The sequence below is a fragment of the Mugil cephalus genome, chromosome 23 (assembly GCF_022458985.1).
Source record: "Mugil cephalus isolate CIBA_MC_2020 chromosome 23, CIBA_Mcephalus_1.1, whole genome shotgun sequence".
In the NCBI taxonomy this organism is placed as follows: Eukaryota; Metazoa; Chordata; class Actinopteri; order Mugiliformes; family Mugilidae; genus Mugil; species Mugil cephalus.
In genome coordinates, this window is record NC_061792.1 from 16139777 (window position 1) to 16157970 (window position 18194).

Sequence of the window (18194 nt, forward strand, 5' to 3'; positions counted from 1 at the left end):
CTTTCCCATCAACTGGGTTTGTCCTCTGTTCAACCTCAGAAAGGTGAGGCCACGTCTTTCTCTGGTCATGGTTGTGTTAATGTTTACTGGAGCTGTGAGGATGGAAAGCTTCTTCATCCACCTGAAACTGATTTGTCTTTCATGTGTTCAACATGTTGAATCCTTAACTTGGTGCTGAGATGACTAGAACATACTCTCTCTTCTTCAAAGCTGAATTCCATCAATCTCTTGTGTTTTTATTTTCTAAAGTAGATCCTATTTGATTGTACCTGTAACTCGGAAGAAGATCTGACGAGATGTGAGGACATGTTTTTGAGTAAATTCAGATCATTCCAAGGGTCCAGTTAGTCTTTCTTGATGCTGTGTACAGTAAACTGCTCTACAAAACATCAGATGGTCTGATTATCTGTTGTTGTGTCGTTCAGAGGCTATTGACAGGTTTCGATGTAAACTTAAATCTAACCTGAAGGAGAAGTTCCAGTGTGTGTTTGAGGGGATTGCTAAAGCTGGAAACTCAACACTTCTGAATGAGATCTACACAGAGCTCTACATCACAGAGGGAGGGACTGCAGAGGTCAATGATGAACATGAGGTCAGACAGATTGAAACAGCATCCAGGAAACAAGACAGACCAGAAACAAGTATCAGACAAGAAGACATCTTTAAAGCCTCACCTGGAAGACAGAATCCAATCAGAAGAGTGATGACAAAGGGAGTGGCTGGCATTGGGAAAACAGTCTTAACACAGAAGTTCACTCTGGACTGGGCTGAAGACAAAGCCAACCAGGACATCCTCTTCATATTTCCATTGACTTTCAGAGAGCTGAATGTGGTGAAAGAGAGAAAGTTCAGCTTGTTGAGACTTGTTCATCACTTCTTCACTGAAACCAAAGAAGCAGGAATCTGCAGCTTTAAAGACTTCCAGGTTCTGTTCATCTTTGACGGTCTGGATGAGTGTAGACTTCCTCTGGACTTCCACAAGACTGAGATCCTGACTGATGTTACAGAGTCCACCTCAGTGGATGTGCTGCTGACAAACCTCATCAGGGGGAAACTGCTTCCTTCTGCTCGCCTCTGGATAACCACACGACCTGCAGCAGCCAATCAGATCCCTCCTGAGTGTGTTGACATGGTGACAGAGGTCAGAGGGTTCACTGACCCCCAGAAGGAGGAGTACTTCAGGAAGAGGTTCAGAGATGAGGAGCAGGCCAGCAGGATCATCTCCCACATCAAGACATCACGAAGCCTCCACATCATGTGTCACATCCCAGTCTTCTGCTGGATCACTGCTACAGTTCTGGAGGATGTGTTGGAAACCAGAGAGGGAGGAGAGCTGCCCAAGACCCTGACACAGATGTACATCCACTACCTGGTGGTTCAGGCAAAAGTCAAGAAGGTCAAGTTTGATGGAGGAGCTGAAACAGATCCACACTGGAGTCCAGAGACCAGGAAGATGATTGAGTCTCTGGGAAAACTTGCTTTTGATCAGCTGCAGAAAGGAAACCTGATCTTCTATGAATCAGACCTGATAGAGTGTGGCATCGATATCAGAGCAGCCTCAGTGTACTCAGGAGTGTTCACACAGATCTTTAAAGAGGAGAGAGGCCTGTACCAGGACAAGGTGTTCTGCTTCGTCCATCTGAGCGTTCAGGAGTTTCTGGCTGCTCTTCGTGTCCATCTGACCTTTATCAAATATGGTGTCAACCTGCTGTCAAAAAGAATATCTCTGAAGTTCTTTGGATTCAAACGTAAACTAACACGTCTCCATCAGAGTGCTGTGGACAAGGCCTTACAGAGTCCAAATGGACACCTGGACTTGTTCCTCCGCTTCCTCCTGGGTCTTTCACTGCAGACCAATCAGACTCTCCTACGAGGCCTGCTGACACAGACAGGAAGTAGCTCACAGACCAATCAGGAAACAGTCCAGTACATCAAGGAGAAGATCAGTGAGAATCTGTCTGCAGAGAGAAGCATCAATCTGTTCCACTGTCTGAATGAACTGAATGATGTTTCTCTAGTGGAGGAGATTCAACAGTCCCTGAGATCAGGACGTCTCTCCACAGATAAACTGTCTCCTGGTCAGTGGTCAGCTCTGGTCTTCATCTTACTGTCATCAGGAGAAGATCTGGATGAGTTTGACCTGAAGAAATACTCTGCTTCAGAGGAGGCTCTTCTGAGGCTGCTGCCAGTGGTCAAAGCCTCCAACAAAGCTCTGTAAGTTCATCATCAATAAATACACATCAACCTGTCAGCTGGTCACAAGGTTAAAGGGTTTTCTGTCATTTTCTCTTCAGACTGAGTGACTGTAACCTCTCAGAGAGAAGCTGTGAAGCTCTGTCATCAGTTCTCAGTTCCCAGTCCTCTAATCTGAAACATCTGGACCTGAGTAACAACAACCTGAAGGATTCAGGAGTGATGCATCTGTCTGCTGGACTGGAGAGTCCAAACTGTAACCTGGAGACTCTGAGGTCAGTTTTCATTTCTTTTCTTCTCAGGCTTCTAAAGAATGGAGATCCAGTTTAGATGAGTTCTCTTGTCAGGACTGTCAGATAAAAAAGAAGCTAAAGAGTTGAAATGAAGGAGCATCTCCTTATAGTCTGACTCCAGTGAGACAAGATGGAGGACAATGTCCATAGTGTTGTTGATGAATGATTGGAGAGTTGAACTTCTCAACTCACATCTTTTATTCTTTACTTTTATTCATTTTCAGTAGGAACATACATAACACATCAACTCATTTCACAATAAAATGCAAGCTGACCTCACTATATACAAATAAATACAAAATAAAAACAAAATAATGATGATAATAACAATGGAACAATGGAAGAATAATCTAACGCATGAATTGGAAGCTGAGACACTCAGTAGCCTGACAGATAAATCTAATGTACTGTTTCATGAAAAACTCCACACTTCACACTTTTCTGGCCATTTAATCCTCTTTAAATCTGTAACAGAAGTGAAAACAAGAATGGGACAAAAGATGGATGGATGGATGGATGGATGGATGGATGCTTTATTTATCCTAAACTGGGAAATGTCACAGTTGCAGCAGCAATGTACAGAAACTCTTTGTTCCAGAGCAAAAGACATTCATTCTTACAGTCTCCACCTGTCAACGCTGCATGGTCGCTATATTGAGAGTCACAGAGTATAAATATCTTGGTATCTGACTTGATGAGTAATTTGTTTTTAAACATCACATTGAAAATCGTACCACAAAACTTTTCTGTAGAAAAGGTTGAATCAATGATATCTTTCCATCAGTCCTGGATTATGGTGACAGTCTATTGGCATGCTGCTGCTACCACTCTCAGACCCATATACCATCCATCCTGGACTGGACCACAGGATTTCACTCCACCCACTCAAATGTCCTAAACTTCAAGTCCCATGGATTCACCCTGAAAAATCAGTTTTTAATTACTGTACAACCAACAGCATGGTACCATCTCCAAATATACTCTTGACTGACACTCTCATTACTCCTGGACACTTTAGGACGTTGCTTTGAAACCACCTCACCTCAGTGTGCACGTGCTTCATGGAGCACTGAGTCCTGTCTCCTCATGTCTTAGTTGGTTTTAATCTTTGTTGGAGTTTGCATTTCTGTGTTGTTGAACCTCGACATCAAGGTTGTTGCTATGTTTAAGGTTTTGAAGTTGTGTTCCCCCTTAAATGATAACCTCCCTCCTGATTCCTAAATGTATTTTTAAATGTGATGTTGAGCTGAACATTTAAAACCTCAACACATCTCATTGAATTATTCAGCATTTTATCTCCATCTTTTATTCTCTATTCAGGTTGAGTTACTGTGATTTGTCAGAGATCAGCTGTGATTCTCTGGGACCAGCGCTGAAGTCCAACCCCTCCCATCTGAAACATCTGGACCTGAGTCTCAACAACCTGATGGATTCAGATGTGAAGCAGCTGTGTGGTTTTCTGGAGAGTCCAGACTGTAGACTGGAGACTCTGAGGTCAGTTCACTGTCCGTTACTGTTGTAGATCTGATATGTTTAATCACCAGCTGAATCTAATTCACGTTTCTCCATCAATTTTAAGTGTCCTTTAGTTCAAGACGAGTGTTTGTAGCAGAAACTGGAGAAAACGTCCACTGCTAGTTGTTGTTATTTATTCTGTGCTTGGTGTGTGGTGAAAAGTTCTCCATCAGTGCTGTGATACCAAGCAACATAAAACACCATCTCCAAAGGAAACAAGAATGCAGACGATTTAGTCAGAGAAACAGGCAACTTTTAGGAGAAAAACCACAATGATAAATGTGGGAGCCCTTAAAGCAAATATTACTGCTTCTGTCACAATAAGCTCGATATGTCTGTGTTCCTGCTGCACGATGTTTTGGACAGAATTAGAGTTTGAAGTTTTCTACCACCTCTGTAGTTCTGAGACCACATTGTTGTCGCATTTCATGTTCAAGCTGTATTTTTGAAGTGGACTTTTTATTTTTTATTTGAAAGAAGAAATATGAAGGATGATAAAATACTTTGTTTCTTTGTGTTTATTTTATTCCTATTCAAGACACTTTGATGACCATGTCTATGTTGTTAATATCGGCTACAGACAATCATTTTTTTTTTTTTTTTTACAATTGTGGTTGGTGGTGCTTCGTGAAATTTTCAATAAAAATGAATCTCAAAAAAGGTTGAAAAACACTAAAATAGAGTAAATACACACACACACATCATATTTACATTCATAAACATAGACACAAACCAATACATACGCACATAGACATATTTACACAACCTGTCACCAAAACTCACATGAATTAATGAATCATCACCAGTCTTCATTCAGCCTCTAAACAACATATTTTTTGTATCTTCTCTTAAACTGGTTGAAATGATTTTGCCTGAGTTCCTCACTGAGATTGTTCCATAGTTTGACTCCAATAACAGATGAGCAGAAACTCTTCAAGGTTGTTGGTTTGTTTAAAGTTTTGAAGTTGTGTTCCCTCTTAAATGATAACCTCCCTCCTGATTCCGAAATATGTTTCGATGTTTTCTGCTAGTTGTCTGTTTCTGGCCTCATACATGATGATTGGTGTTTGGTGAGATACAATGTCAGTGAGTTTCAGGAGTTCTGATTGGATCAAAGTGGATCAGTGTGTTCCTAGTAGTTGACCTGATCAATAGTCCTTATTGCTCTTTTCTGCAGGATGGTAAGTGAATGGAATGAAGTTTTCTACCTCAGCACAGTAATGGAAATATGGTGAGACCAGTGAACAGTAGTGTACAGAGAGGATTCTGATCCAGTCATTGTTTTGCTTTGTGAATGACTGCAGTGCTTCTTGAACCTTTGGACTGTACATGTTTGATGTGTGGTTTCCACTTCAACCTGTCATCTACTGTAACCCCTACAAACCTGCTTTCATGCACCCTTACACTTTCAACTTGTTGGAGCCAATGAAGCTTAAAGGCTGTTAGGACACAGTAATGTTGAGCTGAACATTTAAAACATCAACACCTGTCATTGAATTATTCATAATTTTATTTCCATCTTTTATTCTTTATTCAGTTTAAACGACTGCAGGTTGTCAAAAATCAGCTGTCATTCTCTGGGACCAGCTCTGAAGTCCAACCCCTCACATCTGAAACATCTGGATCTGAGTGAGAACAACCTGAAGGATTCAGGAGTGAAGCAGCTGTGTGGTTTTCTGGAGAGTCCAGACTGTAGACTGGAGACTCTGGGGTCAGTTCACTGTCTGTTACTGTTGTAGATCTGATATGTTTAATCACCAACTGAATCTAATTCATGTTCCTCCATCAATCTGTAAATGTCCTTTAGTTCAAGACGAGTGTTTGTAGCAGAAACTGGAGAAAATGTCGACTGTTATTTGTTGATATTTATTCTGAATATGCATCAACACAAACCTTCCTGATTACTACCAAACTAATTATCTACACAATGAATGAATCCATTAATAATTCACCACCAGTTTTCATTCAGCCTATAAACAACACATTTGTGTATCTTCTCTTAAACTGGTTGATATGTGGACTTTGCTTGAGTTCCTCACTGAGATTGTTCCATAGTTTGACTCCAGTAACAGATGAGCAGAAACTCTTCAAGGTCGTTGCTATGTTTAAGGTTTTGAAGTTGTGTTCCCTCTTTTAACTGATAACCTCCCTCCTGATTCCTAAATGTTTCTGGATGTTTTCTGCTAGTTGTCTGTTTCTGGCCTCATACATGATGATTGGTGTTTGGTGAGATACAATGTCAGTGAGTTTCAGGAGTTCTGATTGGATCAAAGTGGATCAGTGTGTTCCTAGTAGTTGACCTGATCAATAGTCCCTTATTGCTCTTTTCTGCAGGATGGTAAGTGAATGGAATGAAGTTTTCTACCTCAGCACAGTAATGGAAATATGGTGAGACCACTGAACAGTAAAGTGTAGAGAGGATTCTGATCCAGTCATTGTTTTGCTTTGTGAATGACTGCAGTGCTTCTTGAACCTTTGGACTGTGCATGTTTGATGTGGGTTTTCCACCTCAGCCTGTCATCTACTGTAACCCCTACAAACCTGCTTTCATGCACCCTTTCACTTTCAACTTGTTGGAGTCAATGAAGCTTAAAGGCTGTTAGGACACAGTAATGTTGAGCTGAACATTTAAAACATCAACACATCTCATTGAATTATTCAGCATTTTATCTCCATCTTTTATTCTTTATTCAGGTTGTGGAGCTGCAGTTTGTCAGAGATCAGCTGTTATTATCTGGGACCAGTTCTGAAGTCCAACTCCTCCCATCTGAAACATCTGGAGCTGAGTAGAAACAACAACCTGATGGATTCAGGAGTGAAGCAGCTGTGTGGTTTTCTGGAGAGTCCAGACTGTAGACTGGAGACTCTGGGGTGAGTTCACTGTCTGTTACTGTTGTAGATCTGATATATTTAATCACCAACTGAATCTAATTCATGTTCCTCCATCAATCTGTAAGTGTCCTTTAGTTCAAGACGAGTGTTTGTAGCAGAAAGTGGAGGAAACGTCCACTGTTAGTTGTTGGAGTCAATGAATGTTTGTGATTAGAGCTGAAGAGTCACATCTGGGGCCTGTTGCACAAAACCAGGATAAGGGATTAATCCAGGATATGTTGGTTATCCTGGATGAATTCATCCATGATCTGGTTGCATGAAAGTGGGATTTGTTTTGATATGATGTTTCTCTCTTTGTTTCATGGCAGTGGTGGTGCTTACTTTCTTTTTAATTAGATCTTTTGCCTCTTCATAGTCCTCCATTAGTATGTCCCGCTGGCATGGGGAGTTCTCTGCTCGCGTTGCCATGGTGAATCAGTGAATCTGTAATCGATTGCAGGGTCTACTTGAGGAGCCGTGTGTGCCCTCTGATCTAAGATTAATTAAACCTGCCTTGATGAATCCATGTCGGCTCATCCTGGCTTGGTGTTTGTGCAACCAAATAAACCTGGACGCCCTTGTTTCAGATTCGTTGAGCCCAGGATTAGTCACTTATCCCAGATATCTGAATCTTACTTTTGTGCAACGGACCCCAGGATCCAGAAGATCCTCTGTACTCACATTTGTTTCAGTGATGAAGTTTTGTTGATGAAGTCCAAAGATTTCTTTGCTTCGTGTTTGTTTCGAAGTGACTTCACTGATGATGTCTGATCATTGATATTGAACCCGTAATGAGGTCAGCAGCATCTTATTGATCTGTGTTGACATCAATAGTTGTCTGAATGTTGTGCTGACGTTTGGATGATGTCTGTAGAAGGCTGACATGATGAAGATCCACAATAACACAAGGACAAAGTCACTTTACTGATTTTAGAGAACAGCTCATTGATCAGGACACATTTCAGACCTCAACACATCTGACTGATCATCAATCATTTCATCTTTTATTCTCTATTCAGTTTGGAGAGCTGCAGTTTGTCAGAGATCAGCTGTGATTCTCTGGGACCAGCTCTGAAGTCCAACCCCTCCCATCTGAAACATCTGGACCTGACTGACAACAACCTGATGGATTCAGATTTGAAGCAGCTGTGTGGTTTTCTGGAGAGTCCAGACTGTAGACTGGAGACTCTGGGGTCAGTTCACTGTCTGTTACTGTTGTAGATCTGATATGTTTAATCACCAACTGAATCTAATTCATGTTCCTCCATCAATCTGTAAATGTCCTTTAGTTCAAGACGAGTGTTTGTAGCAGAAACTGGAGGAAACGTCCACTGTTAGTTGTTGGAGTCAATGAATGTTTGTGATTAGAGCTGAAGACTCACATCTGGGCCTGTTGCACAAAACCAGGATAAGGGATTAATCCAGGATATGTTGGTTATCCTGGATGAACTCATCCATGATCCACTTGCATGAAAGCAGGATATGTTATGACATAAGTCATAATGCTTTGCTTGTGTGTGTGGGTGTTTTCTTTTCTTTCTTTTTTTGTCTTGTTTCTACTGTTGTAAGTAGAGGTAATGTAGCAGGTAAGATGTACGGTTAAACATAGTATTTGTTGGGGCAATCACCATTCTGCAGGATGGATGGATGGATGGATAGATAGACAGACAGACAGACAGACAGACAGATAGTTAAATAGAGTTGCATTTACATAGTTTCATTCACATCTTCGTCAGTTTCACTGGTTTCATCTGTTTCATAATCAGAGTACAACTATGTTTTCAGAGATGTTAATGAACTATTTGGATTGTTGACTAATTGTGATGTTTCAGGGAGCAGTGAGTGTGTGTTTCCTTTCTTTTTAATTAGATCTTTTACCTCTTCATAGTCCTCCATCAGTATGTCCTGCTGCCATGGGAAGGAGTTCTCTGCTCGCATTGCCATGGATGAAACAGTGAATCTGTAATCGATCGCGGGTTCTACTTGAGGAGCCGTGTGTGCGCTCTGATCCAAGATTAATTAAACCTGCCTTGCTAAATCCATGTCGGCTCATCCTGGCTTGGTGTTTGTGCAACCAAATAAACCTGGACGCTCTTGTTTCAGATTCGTTGAGCCCAGGATTAGTCACTTATCCCAGATATCTGAATCCTACTTTTGTGCAACGGGCCCCAGGATCCAGAAGATCCTCTGAACTCACATATGTTTCAGTGATAAAGTTTTGTGATGAAATCCAAAGATTTCTTTGGTTTGTGTTTGTTTCAAAGTGACTTGACTGATAATGTCTGATTATTGATACTTGAGATTTCAAGATTTTTATCGGCGATTTGTGACAGAACATAGTCCAGACACATTGGAATTCTTGTGCAGGGCTCTCTGGTGGTCAACAAAAAGACGTAAAGAAACTGAAAGTAAGAGAATATAAAAAATAAAATGAAAAGGGTAAAATATAAATAGGTAACAGGGCAGATATGGAGACTATATACATATATGACATGAGCAGTAGGATGTTATGAAGTTACATCATTATAAAATATCTGTTTATGTTTATATATAAAAATGTAGAAAGTGTAGATGCACTGAACAGAAGGTGGTGGTGTGCAGAGTAATGAATATTTGTAAATATTAAGAAATAGACGGGGTTGCAGGGGTCATATATATTGCACAGGTACAGTGAGGTAGTGTTGTACATGTATTGTTATTCAGCAGTTTTGTTTAGCCATCAGTCTGACTATGGCGGAGAAGAAGCTGTTGAAAAAGCGAGTTGTATGTGCAGTGATACTGTCCGTTCTGCTGCGTCTCAGGTTGTACGTGCAGCGTTTGTGTCTGAGCAGAGAGTGAACTGGGTGGAGTGAGTCTCTGATGATTCCCTCTGCTCTTCTCCGACAGCATTGCACGTACATGGAGTCCAAGGTAGGTAGTTTTGTCCCTATAATCCTCTCTGCGGCCTTTATGACTCTTTGCAGAGCCTTCCTCTCTGCCTGGGTGGTGTTTCCATACCAAACAGTGATGCAGTGAGGATGCTCTCTACCAGTCCTCTGTAGGCCTGGGTGAGAGGGCGATAGTTCTTTCTTTCTGCTTTCCTGAGCAGCCTGATGAAGTTAAGCCTTTTTTCACTGTGGCTGTGGTGTTCAGAGTCCAGCTCCAGTCAGATGTAACCTGCAGTGCCAGGAATCTGTAGCTGTCGGCCCTCTCCACCTCAGTCCCTCTGATGAAGAGAGGCTGTAGAGGGGGAGGATTCTTCCTGAAGTCCAGCGTTAATTCCCTTGTCTGTGTTGAGGATGAGGTCATTCTCCTCTCCATAGACAAGGATGTTGTTTACCACAGTCCTGTATCCCAACTCGTCTCCCCCCTTGATGAGCCCCAGGATGGTGGTGTCGTCCGCATATTTGATGATGATGGTGGTGTCCTGGGTGGAGACATAGTCATGTGTGTAGGGTGAAGAGTTTGGGGTTGAGGCAGCAGCCCTGTGGGGATCCTGTGCTGACGGTGAGCTTAGCCGACACCTGCCTTCCCATCCTCACCACCTGTGGTCTTTCTGTCAGGAAATCCAAAATCCAGTTGCAGGTGGGAGTTGGGATCATGAGGTCCGTCAGCTTCCCAATCAGCTTTCCCAGCCGGATGGTGCTGAAGGCAGAACTGTAGTCCAGGAGGAGCATCCTGGACTACAGTCCTGCTGCCTTCCAGGTGTTGCAGGGTGTGTGGTGGAGGTCATGGATATTGATCCTGTAATGAGGTCAGCAGCATCTTATTGATCTGTGTTGACATCAATAGTTGTCTGAATGTTGTGCTGACGTTTGGATGATGTCTGTAGAAGGCTGACATGATAAAGATCCACAATAACACAAGGACAAAGTCACTCCACTCATTTTAAAGAACAGCTCATTGATCAGGACACATTTCAGACCTCAACACATCTGACTGATCATCAATCATTTCATCTTTTATTCTCTATTCAGGTTGAGTTACTGCAGTTTGTCAAAGATCAGCTGTGATTCTCTGGGACCAGCTCTGAAGTCCAACCCCTCCCATCTGAAACATCTGGACCTGAGTCATAACTACCTGAAGGATTCAGGAGTCAAGCAGCTGTGTGGCTTTCTGGAGAGTCCAGACTGTAGACTGGAGAATCTGAGGTCGGTTCACTGTCTGTTACTGTTGTAGATCTGATATGTTTAATCACCAACTGAATCTAATTCATGTTCCTCCATCAATCTGTGAGTGTCCTTTAGTTCAAGACGAGTGTTTGTAGCAGAAACTGGAGAAAACATCCACTGTTAGTTGTTGGAGTCAATGAATGTTTGTGATTAGAGCTGAAGAGTCACATCTGGGGCTGTTGAACAAAACCAGGAAAAGGGACTAATCCAGGATATGTTGGTTATCCTGGATGTACTGATCCATGATCCGGTTGCATGAAAGCAGGATGTGTTTTGACCTGAGTTACCATGGAGATTTATCCTGTGGAGTTAGCCTGCTCCAGACCTGGATAACTTCCAGGATTTATTTAATCTCATCCCTTATCTCAGTCACCAGTCACCATGGAAACCAATATTTATTCCACTGCCCACTACTCTGGGGGGGCTCTGTCTTCTGCTGGGGGGAGGTCATGTCATTGCATGTGTGTGTGCGTTTTTTGTTTATTTATTTATTTATTTATTTATTTATATATATATACCGTTGTCACTACAGGAAATGTAGCAAGTACAATGTACACTTTGACTCATCAGAGTAGCACCTTTGGCAGATATAACAGCTGAACACACTCGTTTCTGTTCTTTCTACAATAGAAATCAATTATTGTTCAGAAAGTTCTTCCCAGGTCTGTGTCAGAAGTTCCTATAAATGTGTGGCTCTGGGAGGCTGCATGTTTTCACTCTTCTGTCCAGTTCATCCCAAACCAGCTGGACGGGTTTAAGTCTGGAGACTGTGCTGGCTCCATGTTCTCCAGCTTTGTTCCTGAGGTAGCGTTGGCTCAGCATGGACTTGTGTTCTGGGTCATTATCTTGCTGTAGGATGAACCTCTGACCATCTAGGCGTAGACCAGAGGGTTCTGCATGGCTGCAGATGCTGTGGTACTGTTCTGGTTCAGGGTGCCGCTCACTCTGTACAAGTCACCGACCCTGGATCCAGACCATCACACGTCCTCCTCCATGTTTGACAGATGATGTCACACACTGTGGAACCGTCCTCTCGCTTACTCGACGCCGTACAAAGATCCTGAGTGATGAACCAAAGACTTGAAATCTTGATGCATCAGTCCATAAAACCTCTTCCAGTCTTCAGGAGTCCAGTGTTTCATGGCCCAGGAGAGTCTCTGTGTCTTAGTGTGACATCTTAGCAGTGACTTTCTGCTGCAACTCGTCCTGTCAGACCTGCAGCTCCAAGTCTTCTTGTTTACTACGACTACTACTAAGCTGAGTTTGAAGCTGTTGTCCTGTGAGCCGCCATCATTCAAGCTTTTAACTCTCACAAACTCATCCTCTGATCCCGTTGTGTCTTTGGGTCTGTCAGACGCTTCCTGTCAGACTTTCCTCCAGTTTCTGAGCCTTTAGATGGTGAAGAATCCTGTTCTCACTGACACCCTGACTTTCTTTGCAGTTTCCCTGTAGGAAAGACCTACATGTTTACGTGTTATGATGGTCTGTCTCTCTTCCATTGTTAACTGCCTTTTTCTCTCCATTTTTGTAGCAACAAACTACTTTCTGCAGCACAGTACTGTTCACCTGATGCTCATGGAGTCTGGTACCACAGTGTTTTCCTACACGGCCTTTATGCAGACAGAGCTGGAATATCTGTAGGAATCAGTAGCAGCAGCTTTCAAGGTGCTACTTCACTGCTGCAGAACAGCTTTAAACTGTGAACCCAATTCATGTCCCCTGAAAAAAGCCTTTTTGTGTAATTCTGAAATGTACATTATTTTTCAGTTTTGGGAAACCAGCCCTTTTTTTTTTTTTTTTTTACCTCTGGCTATTCAGTACTTACCTTTCTACCATTTCAAGTTATTCATTGGGCTTACATGACTTGAATTGCAATAAATAACTGGATAGATCTTTTACCTCTTCATAGTCCTCCACCAGTACGTCCTGCTGCCATGGGGAGGAGTTCTCTGCTCGCGTTGCCATGGTGAATCAGTGAATCTGTAATCGATCGTGGGGTCTACTTGAGGAGCCGTGTGTGCCCTTCTGATCTAAGATTAATTAAACCTGGCTTGATGAATCCATGTCCGCTCATCCTGTCTTGGTGTTTGTGCAACCAAATAAGTCAGAACTGGTGACAGGACTTGAACGCAGACCAGGAGTTAAAGTGATTTTCAGTGAGTTTTATTTGAAAACACAGAAATGAGTCGTGGCGTGAGTTGCTGAAGAGTCCGGGCGAGCGCATGGATCGGAGCTCCAGGGGTCTCGGTCTGGGCTTGCTGGCAGGCGGATCTACTTTCAAGCAGAGGGTGTGAAGGTCTGGTGTAAAGACAGGAAAGAAAGCGAGTTGAGGCAGGTTTACTTGTCGAAGTTAAATTCAGGTTTTCTGGCGTGTCTCATACGAGCTGATGCGACGATCCGGCGGGGACTGGAAGGTCGGACTGGTCTTTATAGGGGAGTTGATTAGGTGACGAGGAACCGGAGTGCAGGTGAGATGAGTAGCAGGTGCACACACACATACAAAGTAGCCAGCTCATGGCCGATGGGTCGTGACAAAATAAGCCTGGACGCTCTTGTTTCAGATTCGTTGAGCCCAGGATTAGTCACTTATCCCAGATATCTGAATCCTACTTTTGTGCAACGGGCCCCAGGATCCAGAAGATCCTCTGAACTCAGATTTGTTTCAGTGATGAAGTTTTGTTGATGAAGTCCAAAGATTTCTTTGCTTCGTGTTTGTTTCAAAGTGACTTGACTGATAATGTCTGATCATTGATATTGATCCTGTAATGAGGTCAGCAGCATCTTATTGATCTGTGTTGACATCAATAGTTGTCTGAATGTTGTGCTGACGTTTGGATGATGTCTGTAGAAGGCTGACATGATGAAGATCCACAATAACACAAGGACAAAGTCACTCTACTCATTTTAGAGAACAGCTCATTGATCAGGACACATTTCACATCATCACCAATCATTTCATCTTTTTTTCTTTATTCAGGTTGAAGAGCTGCAGTTTGTCAGAGATCAGCTGTGATTCTCTGGGACCAGCTCTGAAGTCCAACCCCTCCCATCTGAAACATCTGCACCTGAGTGGAAACTACCTGAAGGATTCAGGATTGAAGCAGCTGTGTGGTTTTCTGAGGCATCCAGACTGTAGACTGGAGACTCTGGGGTGAGTTCACTGTCTGTTACTGTTGTAGATCTGATATGTTTAATCACCAACTGAATCTAATTCATGTTCCTCCATCAATCTGTAAATGTCCTTTAGTTCAAGACGAGTGTTTGTAGCAGAAACTGGAGAAAACATCCACTGTTTGTTGTTGGTAGAGATGTTATGCTCAAAGCAGACACTCGACACAGCGTTGAGCTTTCAAAGCAGAAGTATCGTGTAAAGAGGGTTCGATGCCTCGCTTCATACAGCGAAAAATCATGTGACTCATGAAATGATGCTTCATTACCTCACGCGTGTATCGGCCGCGTGTCAATACAGTTTTGAATTCAGGGCGGGTTTTCAATCTCACAACGCATATAAATGTCTCACTCCTCTAAATGTCGTGGGTTTTTGAGAGGAGAGTTTTGCATAGGTCATCCATTCAGAACGAGGGAGAGTGAGGTTAAAGGTAAGAGTAGTATAACATTAGATTAGCTTGAAAACATTGGCACATAGGCATTCACACATCATACATATATTGACTTCAGTGACGTGCATCCAGGGGAGGCAGGGGAGGCAGAGCCCAGTGGTTTGTACTATAAAGTATTTATTTTTCATTTAGCCTCACCAATTTTGAGTATTTTTTATTTAAAATCGCTGAAATTTTGCAATTTCCCATTTAAATGCTTGGAAGCGAGTGAGAGCATTTTCCTGTCTGTGTGACTGATTGACTTACATACCTTTATACACCTACATACATACAAAGATACATACTAAGCACACATACAGAGAAACATTAGTGCGTGAGAAAGTGTGAGTGTACAGCGAGTGTGAGAGCATTAAGTGTTCATGTGATTTGTGTGTGATGAGTGTTTGAGAGTGAGGAGACATAGGAGATATAGGGAGGATGGAGGCAAGGCCACCAGAAAGAGCCACATCTTATATGTGGGAGCACTTTGACCTTATTACCCCATAAAAGGTCTAGTGTTTGAGAGTTCAAAACGCTACAGCTGAAGAGATGGTAGAGGTTCAGTGGTATTTGTCAGAGTCCTACCTCTCCAGAGGAGAAGACCCTTTAAAACACTGGCACTTAAGGGCGGCAATTAATCTTAACTTGAACAAGCTTCCCAAACGATATTTATATATGCCTGCAACATCTGTGCCATGCAAAAGGGTTTTCTCCAAAGCTGGAGAGGTCCTAAGCAGGAAGAGACACAGGCTGAAGCCTAAGTCGGCTGAAATTATCTGGTTATTAAATGAAAATCTTTAAAACCACCCAAATCCCTTGTCCTTCCCAGTTTCACAAGCATTTTATACAGCCATTGTCACCACAGTCCCTAGTTGCACAAGCATTTCAACTTTGTTATTCAGTCATTTTTTTATTTCGTATTTCTATCAGTCACTCAAAAGCATATATCTAAAACATCCAGTATTATATGAAGGCACAACCACACAAGCATGACATTATTTTATTGAAATGATATAAATCAAGCATTACAATGCACATACTGTAGATCCTTTATTGTTAAACACTGCCTCACTGTTTAATGACCCATTTCCATTTACTGCGGATACTATGCATACTTTTATCCACTAGATGTCGCTACATTTAATTGAATCAAATGCTTCAAAACACTGAACCAGTTCAACACAATTGCTTCAGATTGATTCAGTGCTTCAGAAAGCTTCAATTTCTCCATCACTAGTTGTTGGTATTTACTCTGAATATGAATTGTCACCGGTTCGTTTTGATAGAATAGCAAATGATGGTTCAGTCGAAAAACGTGTATGTGGTGAATTGTATTTGCGTCAAATTCCCCAAAAAGATGAGGCCAAAATATTTACAGGTCAGGGCAGATAGCAGACACACCCAAGAACACACAGTAGCAGCTTCAGGCTGAGCTTAAACAGGCAACTAGTAGCCCACAGTGCCACTAGGCCAGAACTCCTCACTGAGAGAGCAGAGCTCCCTTTAAATACCCCTGAGCTCCTCCCCCGGACAAACGATTAACAAAGTACAGGATATTAAAACACAACTCAGCGAACTGTGGGCGAAAATACAAACTCCCCTATTCCCTCAAAACACAACAGATCACAAAATGTTACACAAATAAATTGTAATAGTGTAGTCCGTGGTCACATGACCATGAGAAGCCCTGTAGGAGGGAGAAGCCATTTACTTTAAGCCAGCCTCCTGTTTTCCCTCAGAAAGGAGCCAATCATGTCATGTCTCTGATTTCCCCTCGACCAGACCCCTACTTTATTTATACTCTTTTCATATTTAAAACATAAAAGTGATTTTGAGCTGAACATTTAAAACAACAACACATCTCATTGAATTATTCAGCATTTTATCTCCATCTTTTATTCTATATTCAGGTTGAGTTACTGCAGTTTGTCAAAGATCAGCTGTGATTCTCTGGGGCCAGCTCTGAAGTCCAACCCCTCCCATCTGAAACATCTGGACCTGAGTGAGAACAACCTGAAGGATTCAGGAGTGAAGCAGCTGTGTGGTTTTCTGGAGAGTCCAGACTGTAGACTGGAGACTCTGGGGTGAGTTCACTGTCTGTTACTGTTGTAGATCTGATATGTTTCATCACCAACTGAATCTAATTCATGTTCCTCCATCAATCTGTAAATGTCCTTTAGTTCAAGACGAGTGTTTGTAGCAGAAACTGGAGAAAACATCCACTGTTTGTTGTGGGAGTCAAGGAATGTTTGTGGTTAGAGCTGAAGACTCACATCTGGATCCAGAAGATCCTCTCAACTGACATTAGTTTCAATGATAAAGATGGAGGTGGGAGGAAGCCAGAGTACCCGGAGAGAACCCACGTATACATACATATATATATATATATATATATATATATATATATGTATTATTATATATATATATATATATATATATATGTGTGTGTGTGTGTAGGAAGGAGATGTAAATTAACTATTTGGACTGTAGACTAATTGTGACGTTTCAGCGGAGTCGTGAGTGTTGCCACGTTTTCTCTCTTTGTTTTATGGCAGTGAGTGTGTGTTTCCTTTCTTTTTAATTAGATCTTCTACCTCTTCATAGTCCTCCATCAGTATGTCCTGCTGCCATGGGGAGGAGTTCTCTGCTTGCGTTGCCATGGTGAATCAGTGAATCTGTGATCGATCGCGGGTTCTACTTGAGGAGCCGTGTGTGCGCTCTGATCTAAGATTAATTAAACCTGGCTTGATGAATCCATGTCGGCTCATCCTGGCTTGGTGTTTGTGCAACCAAATAAGCCTGGACGCTCTTGTTTCAGATTCATTGAGCCCAGGATTAGTCACTTATCCCAGATATCTGAATCCTACTTTTGTACAAGGGCCCCAGGATCCAGAAGATCCTCTGAACTCACATATGTTTCAGTGATAAAGTTTTGTTGATGAAATCCAAAGATTTCTTTGCTTCGTGTTTGTTTCGAAGTGACTTGACTGATAATGTCTGATCATTGATATTGATCCTGTAATGAGGTCAGCAGCATCTTATTGATCTGTGTTGACATCAATAGTTGTCTGAATGTTGTGCTGACGTTTGGATGATGTCTGTAGAAGGCTGACATGATGAAGATCCACAATAACACAAGGACAAAGTCACTCCACTCATTTTAGAGAACAACACATCTGACTGATCATCAATCATTTCATCTTTTTTTCTTCATTCAGGTTGTGGAGCTGCAGTTTGTCAAAGATCAGCTGTGATTCTCTGGGACCAGCTCTGAAGTCCAACCCCTCCCATCTGAAACATCTGGACCTGAGTGAGAACAACCTGAAGTATTCAGATGTGAAGCAGCTTCTTGATCTTCTGGAGAGTCCAGACTATGAACTGGAGTATCTGAGGTGAGTAGAGGGTTCCAGTCAGTCCATGCTGCTTTCATCAGTATCGTCCTAAACACAGTTAGTATCAAAAATCCAGTGTTTCCTGTAAACCTGCAGCTTCTCAGTGAAGCTGTGAGAGGAGAATGGAGACAGGCTTCAGGATTGGACAGAAAGACAAAGAGAGAGACAACAGTCAGCCAA

General features: G+C 42.2%; 1 protein-coding gene across 1 annotated transcript in view; it reads left to right on the top strand.

Annotated features, from left to right (window-relative positions):
* The window catches only part of LOC125001243 (NACHT, LRR and PYD domains-containing protein 12-like), a 105868-nt gene extending 93969 nt beyond the window's left edge, over nt 1–11899 (top strand). The window contains exons 13-17 of the mRNA XM_047577166.1: nt 3952–3980; nt 5539–5712; nt 7892–8065; nt 10829–10877; nt 11879–11899. Of these exons, the coding sequence (XP_047433122.1) occupies nt 3952–3980; nt 5539–5712; nt 7892–8065; nt 10829–10877; nt 11879–11899 (447 nt within the window). The remainder of the gene's footprint in view (nt 1–3951; nt 3981–5538; nt 5713–7891; nt 8066–10828; nt 10878–11878) is intronic.
* Nucleotides 11900–18194: the final 6295 nt, after the last annotated feature.